Source organism: Paralichthys olivaceus, chromosome 24 (assembly GCF_024713975.1).
Source record: "Paralichthys olivaceus isolate ysfri-2021 chromosome 24, ASM2471397v2, whole genome shotgun sequence".
NCBI lineage: Eukaryota > Metazoa > Chordata > Actinopteri > Pleuronectiformes > Paralichthyidae > Paralichthys > Paralichthys olivaceus.
In genome coordinates, this window is record NC_091116.1 from 6501593 (window position 1) to 6528212 (window position 26620).

Genomic DNA, 26620 nt, shown 5'->3' on the forward strand with positions numbered 1-26620 from the left:
CTTCAGAATATGAGAGAGCATCATGCACAGATGTTGTGTGGATGAATTCTGATTTTCTCCTTGGCCAACCTCCTGAACGCTTTCTTCACTGATGAGTTGACCATTGATCAGTAGATTCTCACAACACATTTGTTATCATTTTTGTTGTAATCGTGAATTTCAATCAAATCTCTGATTAGGTGTATTTCAAAACTTTGACATAGTTTTTGGCCTCAAAAGCCAAAACCTATAAAATAATGAATGACGATCTCAAATGCAGCTCAAAATGCTTTACAAAAAACACAATCAATCAGTGCTTTCAAAAAGAACGATGTAAAATTGAAACTTTACTCCACATTATATTTGCAGGTATGTTGACCGAGTAGTTTGGCTCAAACTGTAGCCTCATTTAATTTCAAACTTCTTGGCACAATTGCGCATCCATGCGTTTGACATAATTTCCGCTGAAGTAGAAGTGCCACCTAAACTTTGCTGTGACATCTCCCATAAGGATCAGTCAGGCTCTTGAGCAGAGTAGATCACGCGCGCGCACACGCACGCACGGCCGTCGCTGCAGGCTGCATCCTCCCTCTCCAGCAGCAGCAGCTCCTGTGCGCGCGGAGCAGCCGCCGCGCTGCGTCTCCTCCTGCAGCCACCGTGTGCAACGGTGCATCGGCGGATGATCGAGTCCTGTATCGGCAAAAAAAAAAAAAAAAAACCCATCCACAGCCGCATGGTGACGTCACGCCGCTGAAAGGTAATCGTGGCTGGGCGTGTTGGTTGATAGGAAGGAGGGAGGTAGGGAAGGGAGATGTAGTCGGGTGCCGCGCGGACGCCAGGGTTAGATAGGTGCATTGAACCCCCGTCTCCACACACACGAGGAAAATAAACACTCGAGTGTAATACAGGCTGCTGCTCGAGGTGTGCGTGGACGTGCACGCGACTATTTTGCTGTTTGTTTTTGTTTATTCGTCGCGTGGGGAGTGTAGAGGCTGTCACGGCAGCCTGCAGGCGGAGGATGGATGCGTAACAGGACGGATCGAGCCAGCTGTGGCCTGCTTCTGACGGCAACATCTGGCCGGTGAGTCGTTGGCGGCTCGTTTTCTCGCGCGGGAGGCTCGGTTCGAGTCCCGCTGTCCATCCTCGTGAGTCGGTGTGACCTCGTCCTTGGCTGCCGGACGGTGACTGAGTGATCGATGTGCGCGTTTGACTGACAGGCTGCGTGTGACATGTGATGGAGGCTCATTTGAGGCTGTGTATGTGATGGAGAGAATGAACGTGACATGCTGGGCAATGCATTCACTGCAGGGTGCATGCAATCCTGCAAATGCAATGCATGAGCTATTACTGTTACAACTGTTTGGGTAATTGCATGCATCAACTGAGGGTTAACCTCCCACTTGATAGCCTCAGGAAATTAAATATATACATTTATATAAACACACAAAGGAAAGCACAATAATGTATCATTGAGCCTCCTTATGGATCCCTATAGAAATCAATACTACAGGTGCATGTGAGTCCACTTATAGGAATATTCTAGTGCTATAGGAAGGTCACTGGGATATTAGAGAGGTTTAAAATTTCACCCAGTTTAAGGTCAAAGTGAATCCCTTCTGGATTATCATAGTGGGTGAAACACAATATGGTCACAACATGGTAAACACTCTGACACACTCAAGCTCCCAGTGATTCTCTGTGCATTGTTTCTCCTCCTTGTCCACATCCTGACCCGCTTGTAGTCCTTCTGCAGGGTCAGAGAGGGCGCCTCTGCAGCCAGCCGGCCCCTGACTGTCGCGGGGGGGAGAGGTGGAGGCGATGGAGGAAGGGGACGCGGAGGGGGAAGGGCCCATGGCGGTCAGAGAGGGGCCGAGCGGCCACGGCCTCCCGCCGGGCACTGGCAGCACGACCACCACCACCAACCTCCTGGCGTCTGTCAAAGAGCAGGTAAGGAGGCACCTCTCCTGGTCTCAGTCTCTTCTGATCTGTGCTGCTGATTATGTGGCTGCGCTCTTTATCTTCTCCGAATCAAGGATCTTATCTTGTCCAGGATGTAATCCACCTGTCCTGCTCTCACTGACACCCTACTGCACAGCAACACCCGTCTAATTTATGAGGCTACAATCCCAAGGGCAGGTGGAGAAGGTTGCGAACGACAGATTAAAAAAATGCATGGCTGCATTTGTAAAATGTGCTTTGTAACAAGCTGCATGTTTTTTATATTTACAGTATTTAGACTGCAAATAAATAACTGTCAAATTAACAACATGCAATATGAAATAAGTAATTGCTGCTATGTATGATTCCAAATAGCGATCAGCCATGGACACATCATGAGACAAAAGGCCCCTGACGTCTCTGTGTCTGTGTCGTCATCTCCATCATCATTTTGTGGTCATTTTCAGCCTCACTGCGCTTGTTTTGCATCTCTTTGTAGTCATTTTTAGTTCGAAGCCTGTGACTCACCCAATTTTACCGAGCAAATCCGAGTTTTATCTCCAGATGAGACCAAAATGCAACGGGTCTCCGGGCTGAACCTGCAGTTGCGCCCATAATTGTGGACACGCTGGATTTGCAGAGAGATGACTTACAGCAGATCACATGAGGTCACCAGATGATTTTTTTTATCATCCCCGTGAATGGAGCTCTATATGAACTGACGGCGCCGTTATCAAAGTCGTTCTTGTTTATCACACATTACAGTTGCAGTTTTCGTCTTCTGGTTCTGATTAAACTGAAGCGTCTCTCCAAAAAATGTCCTCTGTAGACCCTGTCTCCTGGTCCCTGCTCAGTGTGACAACAGTAACATGCTGTAAAGTTTAATTAATGTCTCAGAAATACTGACACATTTGAATTGGAGTGTGGAACGTTAATATGAGCTGACAGCCGGAGATGTTTTCTGCCACTAACTTTTTTTGGTATTGAGGCTAGAGACACTTGCAGCCTCAGTCGCTGTTATTTTTATGTTTCTTTTTCGCTCTGAGTCTTTCTGTTCCCCCTGCTCTCAATAATGCCTGGACAGTGGCCATGTTCTCAACTAAGTCCCCCGGTGTGTGCCTCTAAATCAGGCGCACAGCTATTTAAAGAAAAGAGAATCGGCTCTGACTTTTAATCTGCAATTCCTTTTCTGCAAATGGACAAAAATTGCGGGCTTTTCTGAAGGGTTGCTTCAGCTTCCTTGATATCTGCTGTGGTCCTTGATGTACACAGTGGGAGCAGCTCTGTCACCCCTCGAAGTCTCTCTTTGCAGCTGGAAACGTTTCTCATTTCACATGAATGCATGACTGACGCATTGGTTTCCTGTAGATGCAGTGTGCTGCAGAGCAGGAGTTGCAGGTGTTGGATATATCCAACAATCATTCTTGCTAAGAACTCCTTGCACATAGTCTGCCATGTTTGATCTGCATGTTCTCAGGTGAGCTGATAGAACAACTGTAGACTTGGTGGAATGTCCCATGCATTTCACATTTTGCTGAGGTCACATTGAGGGTTGTCAGTCCACCCAGGGGCGTTGCAACAGGGAAGGCAAAGCAGCCGATTACATTCAACAGCAATTGCAGTGGAAAGCCCCTTAAATTCTATGATCCTAACAAGGTCCTGTGCCACAAACATTCAGATGGTTCGGTTGGTTTGATGCTTTTTTTCTTCTTTACTATTATTTCTGTGTATGCATTGCATGACCTTTGTTTGTGATTTTGATATTAAAGGAATCACTTGGAGATTCGATGTGGTTTGGCATCATGTGTTTCCTTTGTGTGGTTGGGGGTCTTACCCCTTGTCCTTTTTCCCTCAGGCCCCCAAAGTCCCCTGAAAGTCAGAGCGTCGTTCAAATCGCATTTAAGGTGTGAATGAATGGTGATAAATTTTTCCTCCATCTTCAGGGGCGTATAGTTATATTTTAACAGCTGACATAGTTACGACTGCGTTCTAAACTTAGACGTCAACGAGAAAGCAAACATTTAATCTTGTAGCTTGCTTCCAGAAAATGTAATCAAGTTGCTTTACCTTTCTCTGTGTTGGAATGCAGGTGGCAGCGCTGCTGAGGCGTCAAATCTACCGCCTGCAGTTCCTCCACAGAAATGTCAAATTAGACATGCTAAATGGAGCGCATCAGTTATTGCCTTCCATTGTGTTCAGGCCCCTGATGCTTTTCCGCTTTGCTCTCGTTTAGCCCATTAAATGCGGTGAGTGATAGATGCGAGCGGGAAATACCAGAGCTGGAGAAAGTGGGGCAAATTGGAAACCCAAAGCCTCCTCAGTGTCAGTGCCCAGTTGAATTTTGTCACTTCTTGAGCAAACATGATGAGATTGATCAGATGTTGAGACAACAGTCTGCAGCGGCACTGCTCCAAAATGAAAGATGAGATGTGTGTTGCTGCTATCTGCATCGTTCTGTGAAATCAAGACTGGAATATGTCTCTGATCAGAGCTGAACAGAGCTTTTACTACACCAAACATTTTGTGAGTTTGGGTCTACGCTGATATTTACCCTTAAACAGAACATTCCTGCCGACTTTGGCCAGAAATGATGGTAACATTTTTCTTCCAGTTGGACTAAAGCACATGTCGAGTAAACATTTGACATCCAAGAAATAGATTTACACAAAAACTCTCCATGATTGAGTTTAATCTATCTCTTCAATCTAAGCTTGAATTTAAAAGATGCTACAGGAGGCAACCTGTACGGAAGCCACACATTTTTTATGTTGTATGAAATATTTACATCCAAGATACAAATTCTGGCCTCTGCGTTTTTTTAAGATGGCTTAGGGAAACTTGATCAGATCTTGCAGCAGGAATATAGCTGCAAATGCAACATGTTGAATTCAAAGCAAGTAAAGTTTCAGCTCACTATCGACTCCTCCATTTTATTTATTACAATATTTATGTAATTTAAAAACACGTGGTAATTAATATTAATAATATATATATATATATATATATGTAATGAGGCCTTATTAGATTTCTGGTGGCCGATGGTGCTGGCTGTGCAGGCCAGGTCCAAGTCAAAATCCCGCTTTGTGGATGTGACGCATGGCGCTCCTGAAAAAGAACATGCATGCTCAGCAAAGCTCTCCCCAGGATGGAGGGAGAAAACAAAAAGCTCAATAAAATGACAACAACCGGGCCACGTCAGCGCTCTGCACGCTGATTGATTTTGACAATCAGGGCCAGAAACACCACATGCATCGTCAAAGCAAATTCGCCGATGTGGATGATTGACAATCCTGTGCGGCCGCGTTTCCTGCAGACGGAGTCGACGTAGATTGAGGTGCCAGGTCACAATCTGAATGTGGGGGTTAAACCAGCTCCTTCAATCTGGTTACATCTCCCCTGGCTCTGCTTCTGCCTCTACCCCTGATTATATCTGAGCAACTAAACTGTTGCTGTTTGACATCTGCCTGAATCCCATGCCTGTTCTCTATCATATATCCGGAAAGGCAGAGCTTCTGTTGTTGCGGTCTGCCTTGTTGACTCCAGATCACGGTTGCCTGAGGTTGCTTGTCAGCGTTCTGCTGCAGAGTCACTGTGGCGGAGGAGGAGGCTAATTTCACTTGATCCGCACTGTGAAAATGAAAGAGGAGCATCCACCATGGGATACTGTTTTCAGATCTCATCAGAGTGTGATGCTCATTGCATTTCCAGGAGTTATTTACTCTCCCAGTGAACCCGCTTTGCCTCTGCCTGCCTCATCTAGTTAATGACTTCCACTGTCTCCCCAAATGCCTTTTGACAGCCCTCAGAGAACGAGCACTACTTGTTGCTTCCCATAAAGGTGGGCGTTCAGGTGTATAAAGAGACTGAAAGTGTTTTAATCCATCTATGGGTTATGTCTGTAGGTGGAGAGAGCAAGAGAGATGGAAAAACAAAAGCGGAATGTGCGGCATTCTGATCTTTCAAGGTGAATGTGGGTGTATCAGGAGCTACTATCTGCTCTGCTCCCTATGATGATTGCTCAGCATGGGATTGTTCAACTTTGGTGCAAAATGGAGGCCTAAAGAGAAAGAGACGACGATCCCACTTTAATGAAAAAGTTCCTTCTGTTTCAACCATGTCTCTTACATCACTGGTATTCATGTAGGCGAGAGAAGTGCATGTCCGAGCAGTGACGTAAATAAGTCTTTAAAAGTGCATTCTCATGTTAACATGGCGAGTTCTAGCGAGAGCTGCAGACTGTCGCAGCAGCAGAAGTAGGTTGAACATTTCATGGATCTCACAGATGCGGCCTGGATAAAGTGGATGAACTGCCGAGCTAAGATTAGACACAGTGCGGAGGAATAAGATGCAGAGGACTGTGGATAGTGTCACTCGATAAGATACAGAATAATCACTTTGTGACAGCGCACAATAAGCCATTGAGAATCGTCTGGTAGCCCCCGGCTGGTAGGAGACATCGCCAGGCTTGGCTTCGCATTGGCCTGGCAGGCCTAGGCGTGTTTCCAGACATCACGAGGTGACGGGCGCAGGGCAATGCTTGTCCCCCAGAGGCGTGCCGTAACGTGGCTAGGCTGGAACAAGGAGCGCTGTGTGCTCCCGTCCTGTCTCCATGCTGCTCTGAAGTGATGTAAGCAGATGCAGGAAGAGAGCAGGGCAGAGTCAGCAGCGGTGATGCCATGAGAGTGCAGTATATGCAGCACGTTTGAACACCGTGCTGTTTGAACGGCACACTGCTGGATCCCCTGACACTCGTCAGCGTGTCAATAAAACATCTGAAACTGTCACTTTATGCTCCGGGGTGAGGTCCTGTTCATTTCCCAAGGTTTTTATCTCACACCCTCCTGTGTGAGTATAATTGTCCCGTTGTTGTTCACCGAACTCTCTTTTTATCACCTTGGAAACACAGTCACTGATTGCAGCGAACAGGTTTTCTGTCTCGTTTCCAGGTCTACAGAGTGCATTGTGATATTTTTAGGTTTTAAATGCACTTGATGCCTTTCAATACATTTCCTGTGTGAGTGCCAACCTGAAGCTACAGCTTTGATGGCCGCAGCAATGTGGATGTTTATTATCGATTCATTTGGTAAACCTTCCCCAATTTTTTGATCAACCAGTTAATGCTTGTTTAGTCCAACACGCTGTTGAAACCAACATATTCATATCGCCCCTCTGCGCAGATATGCACCCATTCTAGGAGATCGAACCCAGGCCAGATGGGATATGTAGTCCATTTAGTCATTTTTGGGTCTACTCCGGGGTGGGCGGGCCTTACAAACCTCTACAAACTAGGCAACCTAACTAGACCCCCCACCTCAACTGTCTCCTTTCGTCAGAGGAGCCTCACCAAGTCTCTAAGGCTGAGTCCAGCCACCCGACGGAGAAAACGTCTTTCAGCCGTGTGTATTCACGACCGTGTTTCTTACCTTTTTAATTCTCTTTTGATTATTTGACATAATAGCTGCAACTATCAACATTTTTTTTATCTTGAAGTAATGTCACAGCCATTCAAACAGCCGACAGCTCCTAGACTCATAATCCTAAGTCTTTTCTTGCAGTTGCACAATTCATTTAACATTTTGCGATACTTCCATGCAGGCGCCTCAGAGCCATATGGGCCCTAAAAGTGGACAAACATCTCTCCAATTAACTGGAAATAATTGCTGCAGAAAAACCAACACTAATTAACACGGCAGAGGTAGCTCTGCGTAGCCAGGCTCCTCGTGGGAATCATTAAAGTTTCATGTGGTCTAAACTAAAGCAACATTGTATGGATGCTCCCGTGTTTATGTCTGGCACAAGGTGACTTCAGAGACGGACTCGTGGCGTCTGAAATCAGGCCAGTTGACTTTACTTTGGCGCCTGCTTCCACGTTGACGTCTTCACTCTATAGCGAACGAGATGCAAGCAAACAACCGACATGATGAGACCATTAACTAAATCACTGGACACCATCTAACTAAAGAGACTGCCAAGGCTCTGTGCATCACATGGCCAGAGCTGACCCAAATACAAAAGAGCTTTTATCAAGAGATGTAAACAGATGAAAATCTGCCAGCGTGGATTTAAGTATCTTTTGTAGTTTTTAAGGGATTATGCTTTGAAGGACGTTCACTCTACTGTAACAGAAAAATGATGGTATAGATAGGGTGGTAGGTGGGCAGGTAATCAATGTGATAATATCACAAATTAAAATGTATTCAGTTCCTAAATGTTTAAATCAAATTTATCATTCCAACATTCCCACAGGATAGGGACGAGGAAAAACTGCCTTTTAGTCTAAGAAACCAGACTTCTGCCTCGACCAGTTGGGTCTGAAGGGGAGTTCATGGTGTCAAACCAGGCATAGCAATGTAATACCAGCGCACACAACAACATACATGAAGAGTTTTTCTCACCTCCCTCCAGGTCGGAGACTGCCAGAGATCCAGAGGCCTGACACCCACAGTCTCTGGCCTAGAAAGAGGCTTCTCTCCAGGCCAGAAACTGACAGTCAGAGACCCTTGGCCCTGCAGTCTCGGCCTCTCTCCAGGAGGGACACTGCTTTGCCCGGATCACATGCATGGACCTGGTGTGTGTTTATGTGCTCGTGTTTTCAGCCTTATTTAACACCATCTGAAGATGGATTGTGAGCTGTGGGTGGCGCCGAAGCTCTTTCAGGTTGCTACGCTGCTCTGGGACTTTGTTTAAATGCATTTTTCATGTAAACCTGACGATCTGTAGAGAAAGAGTGAGAGGGAAGATGAAAGTGACAGCTACAGTGATCCACCAGAATGTGAACTAAAATGAACAGATGTGCCTGCAGACAGATTTGTGTGATATTCACAGTTCAGCACAGATTTTGAGCTCCTCTTTTAAGGAAAAAAAACCAAGAAACCTTTTCTCTGTGGACCGTTTCAAACAGAACCACTCCCAGCCGCCACACTGTGATGGGGCCGCTCCTGCAGGAGTAATGGTTGAAATACTCCAGAGGGACATGAGCAGGGATAACTTAAATACATATATAATAAATAAAAAACACAAGGATGAGGAGGAACTCTTACCATTTAACATCCATATAGATTTTTAGAAATGTGTGCACAATATTATTTGTGATGATGGAAATATTCCCCAAAAACAAAGTGATCCAGACATACAACTAGCAATTTGTTTCTTTTACTGACTCAAACTGCAGGAATGAAAGAGATATTAAATCTTCAAAACGATAAACAAGACAGTTTACTGTGTCCCAGTCAACACATTGACCTTATCCGAACCCTTCACTTTGACATTTCCTGAATAACTTCACGACAAGGTTTCCCGGGAAGCTGTGCGTCTTCCAGCCAGGTGCTTTTTAAAAAAATATATATTTACACGTTATTTGCAGACAGCTAATTCTCCAGCGGACCTCCATGATGACACCAGCTGTGGTTTTCTAGAAGATTTATGAAGCAGCTGGCACGTCTCCGTGTTATGTAACAGAATACAAATGAGCGGGTGCCAACACTACCATCCGTCCAGGCGCACTCTGCAAAAAATCTGCTCCACTTCCACACTCTTGAAGGAACTGGGTCCCCACCAGCTCTGTGGGCTTTAATAAGAGGCATATTTTACTGTTGTGGTGTTAAGGTTGTCAGAATGAACAAAAATGTGCTCTGACGGTTACATTTTATCAATATTTTGATACAGATATCACATTTATGTTGTGTGGTAATGCACGTAATCACATTTTCAAAATGTACAAACAGCTAAAGCTTAAAAAAGAATCTCGTTAATGCTTCGTTATCATGAATACGTTGGGTTTGCAGGGGAAAATGAGAGGGCATTTAGCCCATTTACCAGTGATTCACTTAAATCAAGTATTGAGTTGACAAGCAGCATCTGATTCCCATTAACCTACAGTACACATACTCATTTACCTCTTGTTTTGTAGTTGGTGCAGACTGAGGAGAGAGCACAGGGACAGAAAATCAGGCAGACCTGAAAATGTAAAGTGTCTATTTTAACCATCTTCGCGTCTAAAGCCCATTGGCAAGTTTAAAGATCACTCCCCTCAATTTGTATACCGACCCTGCCACTTCCTAAAAACACTAAAGCTGCGGAATGACTAAGAGCAAGTCGAGAAAGATTACGAGAGAGGAAACATGATAAAAACCTTGAAGAAGTGGTGTTGTAAAATAGCTCACTCCGCTGTGATTAATTCACTGCGATGATTAATTCACTGCGATGATTCTTAAAATAAAATAAGCGATGGCATCCCTGTGTGAGGGAGAGAGGAAGCAAGTGATAAACGGTTGAACAAACGATCTGTGTTTTCAGACAAAGTGGTGTTGGATTAACTGTAAACTCACAGAGTCGAGAAGGATGGGGCTGAACTGGATGAATCTTTAGGAAGCAGGAGATGACGTGTGGGGTTCTGCAAAGATATTTTAAGAATCATTAAATATTTTTTTATCTCACTTACAAGAGCAGCAGGCCAGGTGTGATTCGGATGTGAACATGAAGTGGCCCATGTGTTAAATGGGAACACATTCAGGCCACACACATGTGGTATGTGGGCCGGATCTGCTATGTAACAACCATCCCTCGGTTCTCTTTCACAAACAAGGTGTACATGTAACTTCCACTCTCTAACTGGGTTACCTGAAAACTGATTCTATTCTGTGTGCCGAGGATAGCACAGGGAGCCACTGTTGAAAATGTTATGACAAGTTCTATGTGACGTGGTGGTGGCTGCAACACCAGGGACATATAGCTCAATCGCTGCCACCACCGTGTGAGGGACTGATAAGGGGATTAAATTATTGCAAATATGAGAACAGCAGACCCACTGCAGACTCGACTCGGAGGTTTCTGCTTTTTACGTCTCAAGATTTGACCCAGAAAATCCCAGAAGAGTATGAAAAACAGAGCAACAGAAAGGCTGGCATGGCTACGCACCTTGAATATTTTTTAAATTTTAAGGGTTTCGTTTCACTCATGTAAAAATATTATTATCACCGACTCAGGATCAATCATTTTTAATGTTTGTTTTAATGCTAAGAGTGAAAAGGAACTTGCACTTTGCTCATGATTTTTCCCTAAAATCACTATTCAACCATTAACTGCTCAATCATCAGAGCTTTGCACTGGTGTTCTTGAAATGTGTGTAATTACATTATCTGTGCTAAAGTCCATTAAGAGGTTGTGGACACAGTTTTAGTGTTTTAAATCTCATATCCACTTTAACAGGTTTAAAAAAGGCTGCAGTCCCTCAGCGAGCTCACAGCCGGTGAGAAATCAGTCAAGTCATGCAAGCTGAATACAAAATGGGTTTTACATTTAATTCTAACTGGCATCAAATAGGTCTTTAAAGGGAGGCTTAAATTGCCGTGTCATGCTGGATGTCGGGTCATAATCACCGCCGTAAATGTCTTGCTGTAGGAGCTGCAGTTTGAGCGGCTGACGCGGGAGCTGGAGGAGGAGCGGCAGATCGTGGCCAGCCAGCTGGAGAGGTGCATGCTGGGAGCGGAGTCGCCGGCGGGAGACAGCAGCAGGTAGGTTTGAGGGTGTGATGCCTCGTTGTGTTTTTCATCATCACAAATGTCTCGCACTGACTAACCAATTAGTTGAAACTACTAAGAACAAATATCAGTATAGGTGGGCGGTTGATCAAACCCTTAAGAGATTTGATAAGTGAATTAAGTCATTCTAACAGTATTAACAGAAGATGCAACATTCCTCTGCTTGTGCACTGAAAGTAAATATATATATATGCACAGGTTATTTACCTTTACATTTCAAACACTGTCTTCTTTCTTCTCCCTGGTCTGATTGAATATAAAGTATTCGTCTGTGACTCTAATTTGATTTGCGTCTCTCTCTGCTCTCCCATCTCTCCTCCTGAAGCTCATCAGAGAAGTCATTTGCATGGAGATCTGCAGGTATGATTTCTTCCTTTTAATCTCTCATGTTTTATTATGATCTAAAATAGAACTAAAACTGAAACTCAAGAGTTTTACAGATTTTTTTTCTAAATTGTAAACACCACAGTTTGAAATGAGATAAAATCCATAACACTTGAAGAAAAAAACTTCTCTCCCCATTTAAAGCTCCAAAGGGCTGAAAATTGCTGGCATGCTGCACCGAGCGGTCGAGCAAAACAAAACAGCGTCTTTGTCCACCAGTTCATATGGGCGTTGAATTTACTGTTCTGTCACTGATTCCTCTCCTCCATTTCCTCACCCATCCCTCACTGTCAGCCTTCCAATAAAACAGACGTACAGCGATAAGATGCTGCAATTTTCCGTGTCAAAGAATTGATATATTTCACTTCTAAGATTAAGAGGATCCTGTCTGCAAAGATGATGCTACTAAATTGTTTTCATGCAGACTTGTTATCGACAGGGAAGTGTAGGGAAATGTGTCACACGTGTACAATCACTTAAATGTTCGGTTGACAGTTTGTGTAGGAGACTAACTATACTTCCGTCACCTCTGCAGGTGGAGAGTCGCAGGGCGGAGCCATGGAGGCGTCTGGACGCCACCTGGAGGCGGAAGAGGGACTCTATCTGCCGGAACAGGACCGCGCCTCCCTGCATGACAGTGAGGGTCTGTTAAATGTACACAGCACACGGCCTGAACGAAATCACTACTCATGCACTATATAACATTATTTGTAGAAAAAGATGCATGCTTCTTAGATGGTTTGCTTAATTATTAACGACATTTTTGAGATAATTCTAGAGATTATTTCATTCTTACTTTATTTCTTAATTGTCTAATAGACGTAAGCTTCACAGTAGAGGTCAGAACATGAGTCACGAACACTTAATGTCAGTTAATCTGCCACATCAGGACTGTTTGGGTGCGGTTTAAAGCGTCTTGGCGACATAAAGAACTCAAGAAATGTCATTGTCTCAATCGTAATTGGTGCACAGAAGTCTATTGCATCTGAGAGTGTGTTTTATAACCTCTCGTCTTGTAAACACTCCCGGCAAGAAATCATTCTGTGACAGAGAAAACGTGTAAAAAGCACAGATGACACATGATTTGTGAGTTTTCTTAAAACTGAACAAATCCCACGACACGACCAAAACCAATAACATGTTCGCCTCTCTCTTTATTAACACTTTACAACTTTTACAATCTGTATCATAAAGATCGGAGTCTTTAAAAGCTGAATACAAATATCAGAACAGCTGAGAACTGTAGTTATTGGCAAACGTTACGGAAACAGGAAGATTTTGTGCATTTGTTGGGGGACTATTTTCAGCAGGGGATTAATCCACATTTGGTGCTCTACTGAGCATTTGGGGCAGCAGGACTGTGTGTGTGTTGGAGTCGAAATAAACTGTGTGTGTTTAAATAATGACAAAAGAAGATGTCATCCACTGGCTCACTGGTGTGTGTGTGTCAGGACAACAATTGAGATTTATTTTGCAGAGGAATAAGATGCAATTTACCGATATTTATCAATATTTTATTGTTAATGTTAATGTACTGTGTTTATAAAGCTTCTCTTTTCTTATTGAACTCTGAAAGCTCTTTACAATGCAAGGCACAGTCACCCATTCACACACACATTCATATGGCTACTATACTACTATGGCTACGATATCGAACCACTGACTTTCTGGGTAGTGGATAACCCACTCTACCTCAAATCAATTTGTTGCCACCACATCGACAAGCTTTCTTTAGGGCTAAGTTAGACTCAGGGGGTAGAGCGGGATGCCCATTAACAGGGAGGTTGTAGGTTTGATTCACGGCTCCTCTAGTCTGCATGCTAATGTGTTAAAGTGGAAGAAATCCATAAGAAATCCCAAAGGTCCCACACTATGTTATGAAACTTGCTTGCATGTTTTTGCAGGATCTGAATCACCTAATAGAATATATATAAAAGTCAAATCATGGCAGCAACAACAACATCTCCCGATTCAGAAAGTCTGTCTCCTCTTTGCTGTCTGATATTAACTCTCTTGTTCCATATGTATTCACACCTGGGAGCTCTGCAGTACAACCACCAGCCTGTCGCTGTTGGACATTAGGCATCTTCACTGGAGCAGTTGACATTTGGGTCCATCAAGTTTCCTCAAAGCTTGTGTTAGAACCACAGGCTCGCAGAGCGAAGCACGGATGCAGCTGCTGCTGCTGTGAAATCTGAAGACACTTTTTTTCTCTTCTTGGATATTTCTTGCACCGTACTACAGAAACTGATTTTCAAATAGATTTGCAAAGACTGCAACATTTCACTGTCATTAGCGAACATGTAATTCCTGAGTAGCTAGTTGAAATGTTCAAAACAAATTTGCCTCTTATTTATATTCTTTGTTGTTTGAGTGGTCGGGGGATAGTGTAAAAATATCCCGCATATGTTTCCTCCTCCTTATCCTGCAGGAGAAAGTCGGCCAGCCTTATTGAAGCAGATTCAGGAGCAGCATGAAGGCTTAATGCAGATATAGCAATGCCTATGTATTTATATGCATACTGCCTTTTAACAAGTTGAAAGGCAAGTGAGATGATATGCAAATCAGTAAACCGCAGTGACTGATGGTGATTTGCACTGATCTGTTTGATCACACTTCACTGCTTCACTTGATGGGAACGAGGAAGTGAATGATAATATGCAGGAGTTTCCTCACCCTCTTTATCTTTTGTTTCCTCTCAGACTCAGGAGGTCACTCGGCCCAGATGACCACGTACTCAGACAGCGGATACCAGGACAGCAGCGTTAGTTACTACAGCAACCAGAACGTGGTGCGTTCGGAGCCCCGGGCCTCGATATCGAGAAGCCCAAGAGCTGAGGGTCAAGCCTCCGGGCAGGTAGGGTTACTCCACTAGTCATCTAGGAGGTTGTGTTTTCATCCCCTGTCCATTTGCTTGCTGCATGGTTGGTTGTCAGCATGATGATGCAAAAACCCAAGGAAACAGTTTCTGTGACATTTTGTGGAAAGATGGGACATGAGCCCAAAAAAACCCCCCGCTTATTCCCATAGTCCAGTGACATGCAGATTGCAGTTAGATTAATGGAGACTCTCAATTGTCAGTGAAATGTGTATGTTACACCCACCGCACCCTAAGACCCTCACAGGATAAGCAGTATAGATAAAGGATGAATGGCTATTGAAGGGACTGATGTGTGCAATTTTGTGCAGATCCAAATAAAAATCTAGTAAGTAAATAAGAATCTAGGGATTTGGTTCCCTAAGAGGAATGTTAGGCCTTGGCAGAGGGATGCATATGTCAGAAATGTTACCATTTTAAATTTGGACCAGTAAATATAAAATATGTTTTATATTTTGTGAGGAGACTGTTTTCGAGGAATCACATTTTTACTTTCCATGTTTTGACTATTTGTCAGCTCGTTGTCACCTGAAATATATTTTACTTTCTGCCGTGAACAATAATAATCTTCATCCCTCGAGCAATGACAACAAGCAATCGTGAATGATGAGGAACATCATCTAAAGGCGCACAATCAAATCGAGTCTTACCTTCAAATCGCTCTGACTCAAACTCTATCAGCTAATAATTATACGCCGCTTGCGCGACAGTAGAAGCAGGAGTGACAGATAATGGTGAGCCCATTTGAATTTTCTCTTGATTTATTCCGAACCCAACAGCCTTGCTGGATGGGTTTACATGTCTCGGCTCTTAATTTTCCTCTGAGGCGTTGGAGGCGTGGATGGATTAAGAGGCCACATATCAGCATCCAGTTGGCTGAGTATGTAATTGAGGGACATTTTACATTTGGTAATGGGGAGGGAAAAGTAAATGTTTGTCCCCCTTAAATAAATTAAAATATATAATGTTCTGTCAAATCTACCCCTGAAATGTGATATATTTACGACTCCGCTGCAGACTAATGAATTTAGACATTTATTCAAAGGCACGTTCAGTTACTTAGACAGACGATAAGGATAATGATGCCCTCCATCAGAGATGATGAAGCACCCCGTCTCAGAGTGTCTTCTTACTGGTAATTGCCAGGTATATTTGCAAATGGAAGCAGCACAGTGAGCACACGCTAATGTTTTTAGGTATTGAAGTGATTAATTGTCAACACCATTGTGAATATTACACCAGGAATCATGAGGAGACTAATTAAAAACGAGTTAGATGTCATTTTATAATGACATTGGAGTTTTACTTTAATCTCACAAAGTTAGGAGCAGTAGGTGCTCGGCTGTCGAAATTAAAGCGTGTTCACTTTTTCTGTATTATACCATTGCTTGTTTTTATTGGTAATGATAGATCTTCCTTTCTTTTCTGTAGGCTGCATACTTGTGAGCATCAGCCTACATGCATTTTCCTCGGCATTAAACACATGCTTAATTGCGTACATGATTTAATTTCAATGGTACTTGCACAAGCATAATGACCTGTGGAAATAAAAAGGGCATTTTATGAAGCTTTAATAAAAACAGATGCCTCATTAACATACAATTGGTGTTATTTGTCACGTTTACAGTCTCTGGAAGCTGTGATTTGTCTCCCCTCTTCTCTGCAGGCGTCCAGCCGGGTGTTGCGGAGGATGGCCTCCCTCCCCTCCAGGAGCCAGTCTCCTGGCTGTGGCACTGCTGGCACTGTGTCGCCCTCCCGCATCTCCCTGCGAACATCCCAAGGCAGCACCTACGACTCGCCCATCCTGTCTGAGCCCAAACCTCTGGCTGCCGTGTTCGCCGGCACCACCATGCCGCCCTCCTGCCCTTCACCAACCTCCCCGACCGGTGGCACACAGGCCCTGGGTGGTGGGGGATTAGGCGTCTTAGGAGGAGGAGGCATTGGCGGGCGCCTGGGCTCCACCCTCTCTCTGGTGGAGGGGAGGGGTTTGACGGGGTCCCCGCTGCGTTCAGGGATGATGGCGGTGCCGCAGCACTACGGCTCCACGCTGCCCAGACAGAGCCAGCCGCTGGCCTACGGAGCTGACCCATACGGGCTGTACCAGAGGAGCGCACTGCCCCGCCCCGACAGCCTCATAGGTCAGTCTGACATTTAAATATCATGCTGTTTATTGGTGTGGTCACATTCGACATCAATCCACTGAAACTCCACCAAAAAGTGTAACATTGTCATCGTCCTTGAGAATAATGGAGTTCCATCTGTCACAATAACGCAACGTGTTTTCTGGCTCAGATATAAACAGGCATTAAGTTCTATTTATTATCCCCGGTAGAAAACTTAGATAATAAGATAAATGAAAAGATACATATATGGATGTGGCGGTGGGGTATGGTTAGGGCGCCAACTGCTGGACAACAGGGAGGAGTGGCTCAGCCGGTGATCCGACAGCTGGGCAGAATCAGGTAATCAGGGCAATCAATAAAAGCATGCTTGTAACCTGGTTCTGCCTCTTGTAGTAGGCTGGCGTCCTGAGACCTGGAAGAGCGGCGGACGTGTGCGTGCGTGTGAGCGGGTTTAAAGACCCACCCAGATAAAGAGAGATATCGAGAGACATATATATGTGTGTGTGTGGGTTGCCAAGGAAGGCAACATAAATAAAAGACTTTACGCAAGCCATTCTCTCCTCCCGTCATTCCCCGGAGTGGGCCGAGTATCCCACAATGGATAAGAAAGAACAGATATTATAGGAAGTCTCCTATAATAAACTATACTAGAAGCCCCTATCTACGCCCTATCTTGCAATGTCAGTGTTGTTGTTCTTGTGGATGTGTAGTTGTGGGTATTAGATCGGATTTCCCAGATTTCTGTTCGTGTTGCTGAGCACACGTCTATAATTAATGACACCCAGATTCATCAGCGGCGCTTCCCAAACCATTTTGGCTTGGAAGCCCTCCAGTGAAAAGTGCACTTGCCAAACCTCATCTCAAGTGTCACATATTTTCACCTCTAAACTGTGTCATTTGATTAAGTGTCACAGGCCTCGAGGTGTTAAACTGTACAGCAGCTCACAAAAAGGCAAATATTATGCATAGTTTTAAAATATTCTATTCAGATTTTTGTACGACGCCTCACAACACATTCAATTCAACGGCAATCTGTAATTAAACTGTCACAGACACATAAATATGTATAGAATAAACTGAAGACATGTGTGGAACGTGATAAAATGAGCAGTTTCTCTTGTGTGTAAATGGTTTAAAAAGTTAAACCTCTGGGATTTACAAAGTTAGCATCCTCGTAATGGTGTTTTGATGTCATATTACTCTACACATAGACTGTCGCACTTGAATGAGTGAAAATAATAATAGTCGGGGAGGGTTGCAGGGTTAAAATCTAACCAAGTCCAAATCTGGGCCAGAAGAGTTTGAGCAGCTCACAGTTCTGCAGTAAAACAAAGATTTGAGTGTGTGCAACAGTGTGTTCTCAGCAAAACCTTGTAAATAAACAAAGCCATGCTCCGCAGCCTTGACGCCACCCCTTCTGTTGATTTAATAACCTTTCCTTTGTTGGGAAGGGGGGGAGTTGACTGAGCGGTGCTGGTGTAATATTGCAGCGTGCAAAGTTTTTGACTGTGCAGGAGCTCAGTGGAGCTCCGTGTATCTCCGGGAAGCAGCGGGAATCATTAAATAAACCCTGCGTGTTGAACAAAATGAATTTCATGCGAACTGCAAGCTCTGCAGGCTATTTTATCTTGAAGGGAGTTAATTTCATGGAGTTTTTTTTGTGGAATTGCACCGGCAGATAATGCTGCCTGATTTGATAGAATTGTATATTAATGCATGCCCGTGTGGAAGAACAGGGATTTTAATCTTTCACTTGTACCAGGTAGATGTTTTGAGCTCAGGCTTAACGTGAACTTTTAGTGCTGGGTGTGATTGATGTGCAGCAGTGTAAAGGAAAACAAGTCAGAGAGAGAGAGAGAGAGAAATCTACAGCATGAATGAGCACAATGCAGTGGATCACAGCGGTTAACTGCTTCCACTACATTTTCTCTTCTTTCCTGTAGAAAAATTTCTATCCAGCTGCATTCTAACTCGACGCTCGGTTGTTAAATCAGTTGTTGCACATCGCCAATTAATTATTTACACACAAGCAAACATGCAGCGATGTCTTATTAATGGGCTTCAACATGCCAAGTAGCTCATTTCACATTAAACCACTTTTTAAAAGCAGTAATCGCGTTATAAAACATTAATAATACGCTTTGATATCTATAATCAGAGAATTTCATGTATTTTCACCAATTCTAATTCATCAGCTTGTGTTATATTGTATTAGAGTTAAAACAAGTTAAAGACAATCCTATCCATACCAGTGTTTATATGTTGATATGTTATAGGGCTAAATATGGCAGATTATAATAATGTGTTGCTAAATATAAATATATTATTATATAATAATAATGCAGATAAACAATTATTCAATTAACTGATGAAATGATAGGAAGATAAATCCATACTGGAAATAATTATAAGGTAATTTATTTATAAAATAATTTCTTGAAAGTTCTTGAATGTGGATTTGCAGATGGTTCCTTCTTAAGACAAAGCTCCATACAGCTGTTTGATCAGTCACCTTTTTGATATGAAGTTGTGATTGTTGAGGCGCTTGTAATTTTTGGGGGTTTAATCTAAAATATCTACCATTAACAGTACAGTATCCCTGGGAGTCGAACCTTTGACTTAAGGTTCGTTGATCGGTTGAGGCTGAATAACTTGTGAGGGATCATTCCTGGTGTTAGAATATCTGACCCTAAGAAAAGCAAACCCTCTGCAGCTCGTCCTGTTTAATTAACCCATCATTAACCATCATCATCGACACGCTGCTGTGCGGCAGGTGGAGGATTTACTGTCGTATAGGAGTGGTGCTGATGCTGCAGCGACGCAGATATATCCCTCCGTCCCGCCCTCTGTCACTTCACTAAGCCGCTCCCACTGACCCATATAGGGTTGTTACCATCACAAAGCCCCCTGGGGAAGCATCAGCATGTGATTATCAGCTGACGGCAACTGAAAAGCTTTATAATGCTGCGATCAGAGCTTGGCTGCTTTAGTTCATTTTCATATGATGCATGTCCACATGTGTTCCTCCCTGCAAAACTGTGTGTGCATCAGGAGTGGCGGTGTACAGGGACGTTTGTGTGCATGTATATGTGTGTGTTTTAGGGGGGAAGACTCGGTGAACTGAGCGAAATGCCTCATATATAGCCGAGTAAATTTCATCCCAGTGTGCTGCTAAGTGGCCTAAAACGTCGTTTTAAGTCCTTATTCCCATTTATCTGCAGATCCAACATAATCCCAGATTACAAGAGAAAGATAAGCGATAGATGGATATACGAGATTAGGCTATTACTGATCAGCAACACTTGTAGCTTAGGTAGTGAAACCTGGTGAGCAGCCAAAACAAAAACGTAAGCTGCAAGAGGAGCTCGCGTTTTTTTTCTTCATAAATTTGAAATTTCAAATAATAGTAATAGTGCAGGGATTTGATATAAAATTCTTATTTACATATTAAGGCAGCTGTAATACTTGAACAAGCAAGTAGGGGCCCATTGACCTAATACTATTTCAATAACTGTCCAGAATACAAAGAGAGAATTGTGACATTAAGAGTCTTTCTGGTTGTCATGGTCACACATAAATCATATCATTAGTCAGCCCTTATTCTTATCACTGCTATGTGAGGCTGTGAAAATCAACACCACACGTCATAACACCAACTCACCCCAGCTGTTGTTGTGCTGGTAAGATGCATGACGACCGTGGTCACTCGGCATCTTCCGTTGGCGTCAGCGACTGAAACAAGCAGAGCTGAGGGTTTTTCCATCCTCCAGTCTCACAGCAGATCAGTTCAAAGAGCGCTCTAATTATAAAGAGGCTCGAGGGCACGTGGGGGGGGCAGCCGCAGTGGATTTGAAGCACACAATATGCACGTACCGCTGGTGGTGACGGAGCCATTTCCTACTGCAGCTCTTCTTCTGATTCACAAAAACTGGACCGTCTCTTATCGCCACGGAAGGAAACAAGAGCGTGCACAGTCCCGTCGTATGTGGACCTCAGTGACTTTCTGCTGCAGTGACACAAACCAAAATTGTGACCATTCAGTTAGATCATTTTAGACATATTCCGCTCACATTCATGTTCACAATTTCAATTGTTATACGTGAAAAGGTTTCCATTATGTAATGTTCCGAAAACACGTCACCTCAATCTGTCCTTCGCTGCAGCTCTTCTTTCAGCCTCTGTCTGAAACACTTGGTTTTAGCTGCTGTCTCTTTAAAGCCCAGTCTGCTACGATCTGCAAAACAAAGCACTGAAAATTTTGCATTTGTGTCAAGTTTTGGATCAAACTCTTTAAACTGGTTGTTATTTAACACCATTACAAGTTCCATTACAACTGCACCAAGCCTAATAATCCTGCCAACACTGTGACTGTACCTTTAAATTCTCGTAGATGCCAGTGCTGCTATGCTAAGGCTTTGTTTTTAGGATAAATTCCGTTTAAAACGCCTTTTCTTTTTTTTTTTAAATCCTGTCATTTGGAGAACCACTTCTTTGTCTAATTTGGAGAGAATACCTTTAAAATAACAAAGTTAGCATCGTTAAATCCAATTCAATATAAATATCCACTTCATATTTTTCCTGCGTAACTAATTTAATGACTCCGCTCGTCAATATCTCCTTTTATTGTGTTGCCGTCTAAATATTTTGTTACACTTATTTGTACCTTCAGGGCTCCACAGCTCATACGCCGGCCACATGGGGCAGATCGATCCAGAGCTGAGGGCCGCGTTGTCTCCAGACTGCCACATGACGCCCGTCTTCGACGAGCGATCCTTCCACAGCCCTCTGTACCATAGCCCCACCCACGACCCCCAGGGCTCCCTCTACAGGACAAGCACGGGTAATTGCAGCCACACATGCAACGAAACAAGACATCGAGACATTTCAAATGACTGTGCAGCTACTTCAGTATCGTAAAGCAGCGAACCGCTGAGGGGCCCCGGTCCCCAGGTTGAGAAGCTGTCCTCACTTTCACATCAGCTTAGAAGATTATCTCTCTAAATATCTGTGGTGGCAATCACAGTTTACAGCGACAGCAAACTGTTGTTATTACCGCTCCCCGAGGTCAGAACTTAATTAGGCTGAAACCTTTCATGTAGTCTGCCGCTTCTTAATTGAAGCCTTTGCAGAATAATTTCAAGCTGAAAGCTCGGTGGGGTTTGATAGTGGAGGATCTGAGGAATCATTTCGGTTTCGTTTAGACAAGAGTTGAAACAGCTTTGTATCGCAGATTTAAAACCATCTTCTGCTCATTTAATCACTTACAGTATATAACATGGTCTAACTTTCCTTTTTTGCATGACCTCGGATGTGTTTTGATCTGCATTCCCTCCGGCCTTGACGCTGCTTTACTGGATTAAGTATTTTTGCAAAATATATCTGATTTCTCTCCCTCAGGCATGGGGACACTCCCTCGTACCACAAGCCATGGTGGCACGCTGCCATACCAAAGAAGCAGCTACGGGCTGAGCTCTGCAGCACTGTACGTCGACACCTACAGGGCCTCTGGGGAACCCAGCTTCTCACACCGGCACTCGGGACTGATGGACCGGGTTGCTACCCGCACCCCGTCCATTGAGAGCATACATAAGGACCCTAGGTATGCACACACACAGGCAACGTCCATCTTGTACGATTTCATTTTAACAAACCGATTTAATGTTGATCTCCACCCTGCACACTGTACATGTGCATGCTGGTCTAAAGAGGACACTCCGCAGTGCCTCGTCCAAATCCTGGTGAATAGATATAAAGAGATAAAAATAAAACGATTCTGATTTAGGTCTAAGGTGCTGAAAGGTTTTCCTGTTTGTCTCTGATTAGGGAGTTTGCCTGGCGGGATCCCGAGCTGCCGGAGGTCATCCACATGCTGCAGCATCACTTCCCCTCCGTCCAGGCCAACGCAGCCGCGTACCTGCAGCATCTGTGTTACGGAGACAACAGGGTCAAGGTGGAGGTAAGGTGACCGGACACGTGGGCGGCTGTCTGGGTAAAAATAACAAGACACACGTCACAGACATGACTCAGTCCTGAGGTGGAGGCTGCCTCACTCAAAGGTTTCGCTCCTGATCAAGGACACTTTTGAAATATTTTTCAAAGATATGTATAAAATGTCCTTATATGCAGTTTGAAATATTTAATTGTTATACTCTACACAATTAGTTAACTGTAAAGCCAGACATTTTGGTAACCAGTTCATTATATAAAATAATTTAACAAGAAAAAATATTAAATATTTGCTCTTTGAATGGTTGTTCTAACAAATGCACTTTTAAAAATCACCTTGGGTCTGAGAAATTTGAGATTTGATTTTTTGGATTATTTTTGTTCATATTACACAGTATATAACAGGTATGATGGAAGATACAACATCAAGATATATATATATATACAATTATTTAAAAAAAACTTCATATATCTTTAAAATATAATTTAATGAACTTATGAATGCACCTACAAATTTAAATATATACATTTTTTGTATTTCTTGTCCTAATTTTCTCAACACATTTTTTTTTATTAATAAATACGTGATAAAACAAATAAAGGCAATGCAATGTACAAAATAAATCTAAAATTGCAAAGAAATGAAACAGTGAATGATATTTTTGATAAATCGATCGTGTTGCTCACTAAACCCACCAGCAGATATCCCCTGTTGTGTATGTGTACATTATCTAACAAGTTTAGATGCTTTGAAATTGCCTTTTATTTTTCGATCTTTACAGCCAAACTGGAAGCCAAAGCACCATCTGTTCCAACAAAACTTAAAGTACGTCTGTGCCAAATGTGCTGAAGCTCTGATGCAGCGAATGGCTGCGTGCGCTCTCTTTGCTCGACTTCCTGTCCAATAAATAACTCACATCACAATGCTGCATCGTCATACCACAGCCATTTTGGTGCCATTTGGTTTGTCTGGTGATGAGCTTTTAATTAGCCTTTCGGAGTGGCCTGGAGCCGAGCCTGCTCATTTAGCTAGAGGCGAATGTTTTCACTGATGGTTTGAAGACAGAATAACTGGGAGCGTCTGCTGCTCTCCTGAGACGAGTTTGTTTATCGAGATGACACAGGAACGTTTTTGAACATGTCACAGTGACGCTCTGCGTGTTTCACTCCAGGTTTCATAAGAAAATATTTCAGGGAAAACGTCAGTACCACATGAATGTTTTTTTTTCTTCTTCTCAAAACAGACTAAAAACTTTTGACAGTTATATATATAATAGTTGGTGTTGGAGATTTAAATTGACATTTTAAACCCTCAACTTCTTGAAATAAACGGATAAATGGAAAATACTGAGTCATGTTTTCACAATTTGTTAATATATAACAGCTCATGGTACAGCAACCAGTAATTAAAATACATACAAACAATTCTAAGAAATCTGGGAAAATAAAAAAATGTGTCATAAACAGATTTGAAGAAATATATTGCTGATTAACAGAAACCATGTGTGAAAAATGACAGATCTGACTGAACTCTTAAAAAATCCCCATATGTTTCTCAATGTATTTGCTAATTATTTCCTTCCTTGAATTTATCAGTAATCAATAAAACAGATGCATTTATTCTAAACATGTGTTGATTTTTAAAAAGAGCTTCTCATTGTGAGGGTGAGAATAAAAAAAAAGGTGAAAACGCTGCAATGAAGGTGACCTCCTGTGGATCTGTCAAAACTTGATTTGTGACAGTGACACTCATCCCTTTGAATTTGAAAGACATAAATCCAAAAGTGACTCTGGCTGCAAAATGCATTTTCCCTCTTTCCCCCGGTTTCGTTCGCATGATTAAATTTCTTTTCTGTAATCTGAAAGTGGAGGAGGGAAAGCGCTCTGCTCAGTGCGTCAGCGTCTGGCTGCAGCAATCTGAGGCAAGATGGTGATGAAAATTGGTCACAACTTCGATTTGCAAAGAAAAAAACTGCAAAATGACCAATCTTTCTGTACTAATGATGATGACAACAGACTCCAAAGATTTTTAGACCATGGCCACCAGTGATGTCACAGGTTAGCCAGTGTGTAACTTCTCTTTCATTTGTCCTTGGTCCGCAGGTGTCTCACCTGGGCGGCATCCAGCACCTGGTTGACCTGCTCGACCACAAGGTGGCAGAGGTTCAGAAGAGCGCCTGCGGGGCCCTGAGGAACCTGGTGTACAGCAAGGCCACCGACAACAACAAGGTGGCGCTGAGGAACTGCGGTGGCGTGCCCGCGCTACTGCGACTCCTCCGTAAAACCACAGACAACGAAGTTCGCGAGCTGGTCACTGGTACTTCAACCGTTAATGGTTTTCACATTTACACCTTTAATAAATCCTGAATAGAAAAAATCTGTAATGTTCAAAATGGTTGTTGCGTAATCACATATCCCGCCCCTCTTCCCAATAAGCCAACCGTCTGCTTTATAATGAACAGGAAACACATGGAACCAATCGGGTTGTTTCACTGCCACCAGCAAAACCTTGCATCTGCTTATAAGAAGCATTTAAGAGAAAGTTTTATAAACCAAACTTTTTAAGCAGTTTTTTTAATCAGATTTAATCAGATTTAACACACGTGCAGTTTCTGTATCCTGGTAACCATTGAATAAATGTAGTCATGGCTCTATCTATATATTCAGATGGGATCCTGGTTTTGTTAGCCTGAAATCTCGTCCCGAAGGCGTAACCATGGCTGCCAAGTGGCGAGACTTGTCTTAAATGTCTGAATTTGTGGTTTAAATAAACAAATGTGGGGAGAGTTTGCATAAGTACATTTGTATCTAAATACGCAGTTATAGACGATCATAAAATACGAGTAGGCTCCTTGTCTTTCGAGTCAGGTCCTTTTTATTCCCCAAGGAGTAACTTCAGGTGAAAGCTGCACGCGTGTTGACAAAAACAGTTGCTGAATGCAAAATGCAACGCGATGCAATGTGAGTGGGCGTTTGCCTGCTAGCGAGGTTTGTTGTCTGGCCGGCCGAGCATCGCCGTCTGACTGGCTTGCAATGTATGAATCTGAGTATCGACTGTTCTGTGGGAGGTGAGAGTTGACGGAACAGATCTCAGCACAGTCCTCAGGACAGATGCTAAGATAAAGTGCTTTGGAAACAGGATGCTGCCGACTGCGTCTCCAGCCACACATTCTGTTAAATACCAGGAGATGAAGCTGCTAGATGACTCAGATACAGAGAAAAACACAGGAGAGGCCTCACACATCTGAATTTTTCCTCTGAAATCTAGATGTAGATGAAGTTGTAGAAGTTGTAGAGGAAGTTTTGTTGCGTTTGGACAGAGCCATGTTTGCTGTTTCTTTAAATTTCCTGTCTTTATGAGAAGTTAAGATGGAGGATTATATTATTGTTATGTTATATGATGAATCTTCTCATTTTACTCTTTAACAAATAGACAAATGATTACTATAGCAACCCACCAAAGCAGGAAAGGAAATTACACTTTAGAAAAATCTTCCTTACTGGTTCTCTTCACCCGCAGGTGTCCTGTGGAACCTCTCCTCGTGCGACGCGGTGAAGATGACCATCATCCGTGACGCACTGAGCACGCTGACCAACACGGTCGTCATCCCCCACTCGGGCTGGAGCACCGTCTCTCACCGCGACGAACACAAGGTCAAGTTCCAGTCGTCCCTGCTGCTGCGAAACACCACCGGCTGCCTGAGGTGAGGAGTCAAGCACAGAGGAGTTTCTTTTTTAACTTTTTCAAAACAGATTTAGAATAGAACTCACCGATTATAAATTCTGCCATTACTCTTGTTATTCATCAAAGTAAATGATGAGCATGTTTGTAC

At 43.2% G+C, this 26620-nt stretch overlaps 1 protein-coding gene across 6 annotated transcripts in view; it reads left to right on the plus strand.

Annotated features, from left to right (window-relative positions):
- The first annotated feature begins 564 nt into the window (after positions 1–564).
- The window catches only part of LOC109639007 (plakophilin-4-like), a 32398-nt gene continuing 6342 nt past the window's right edge, over positions 565–26620 (plus strand). For 2 of the 6 annotated variants that reach the window (XM_069520762.1, XM_069520767.1), the window contains exons 1-12: positions 757–1060; positions 1722–1926; positions 11317–11429; positions 11782–11816; positions 12376–12483; positions 14543–14697; positions 16385–16856; positions 21511–21681; positions 22239–22440; positions 22665–22797; positions 24891–25104; positions 26308–26491. In XM_069520762.1, the coding sequence (XP_069376863.1) occupies positions 1798–1926; positions 11317–11429; positions 11782–11816; positions 12376–12483; positions 14543–14697; positions 16385–16856; positions 21511–21681; positions 22239–22440; positions 22665–22797; positions 24891–25104; positions 26308–26491 (1916 nt within the window). In that variant the 5' untranslated portion in view covers positions 757–1060; positions 1722–1797. The other 4 variants (XM_069520764.1, XM_069520765.1, XM_069520766.1 and 1 more) reach the window with 4 other exon arrangements.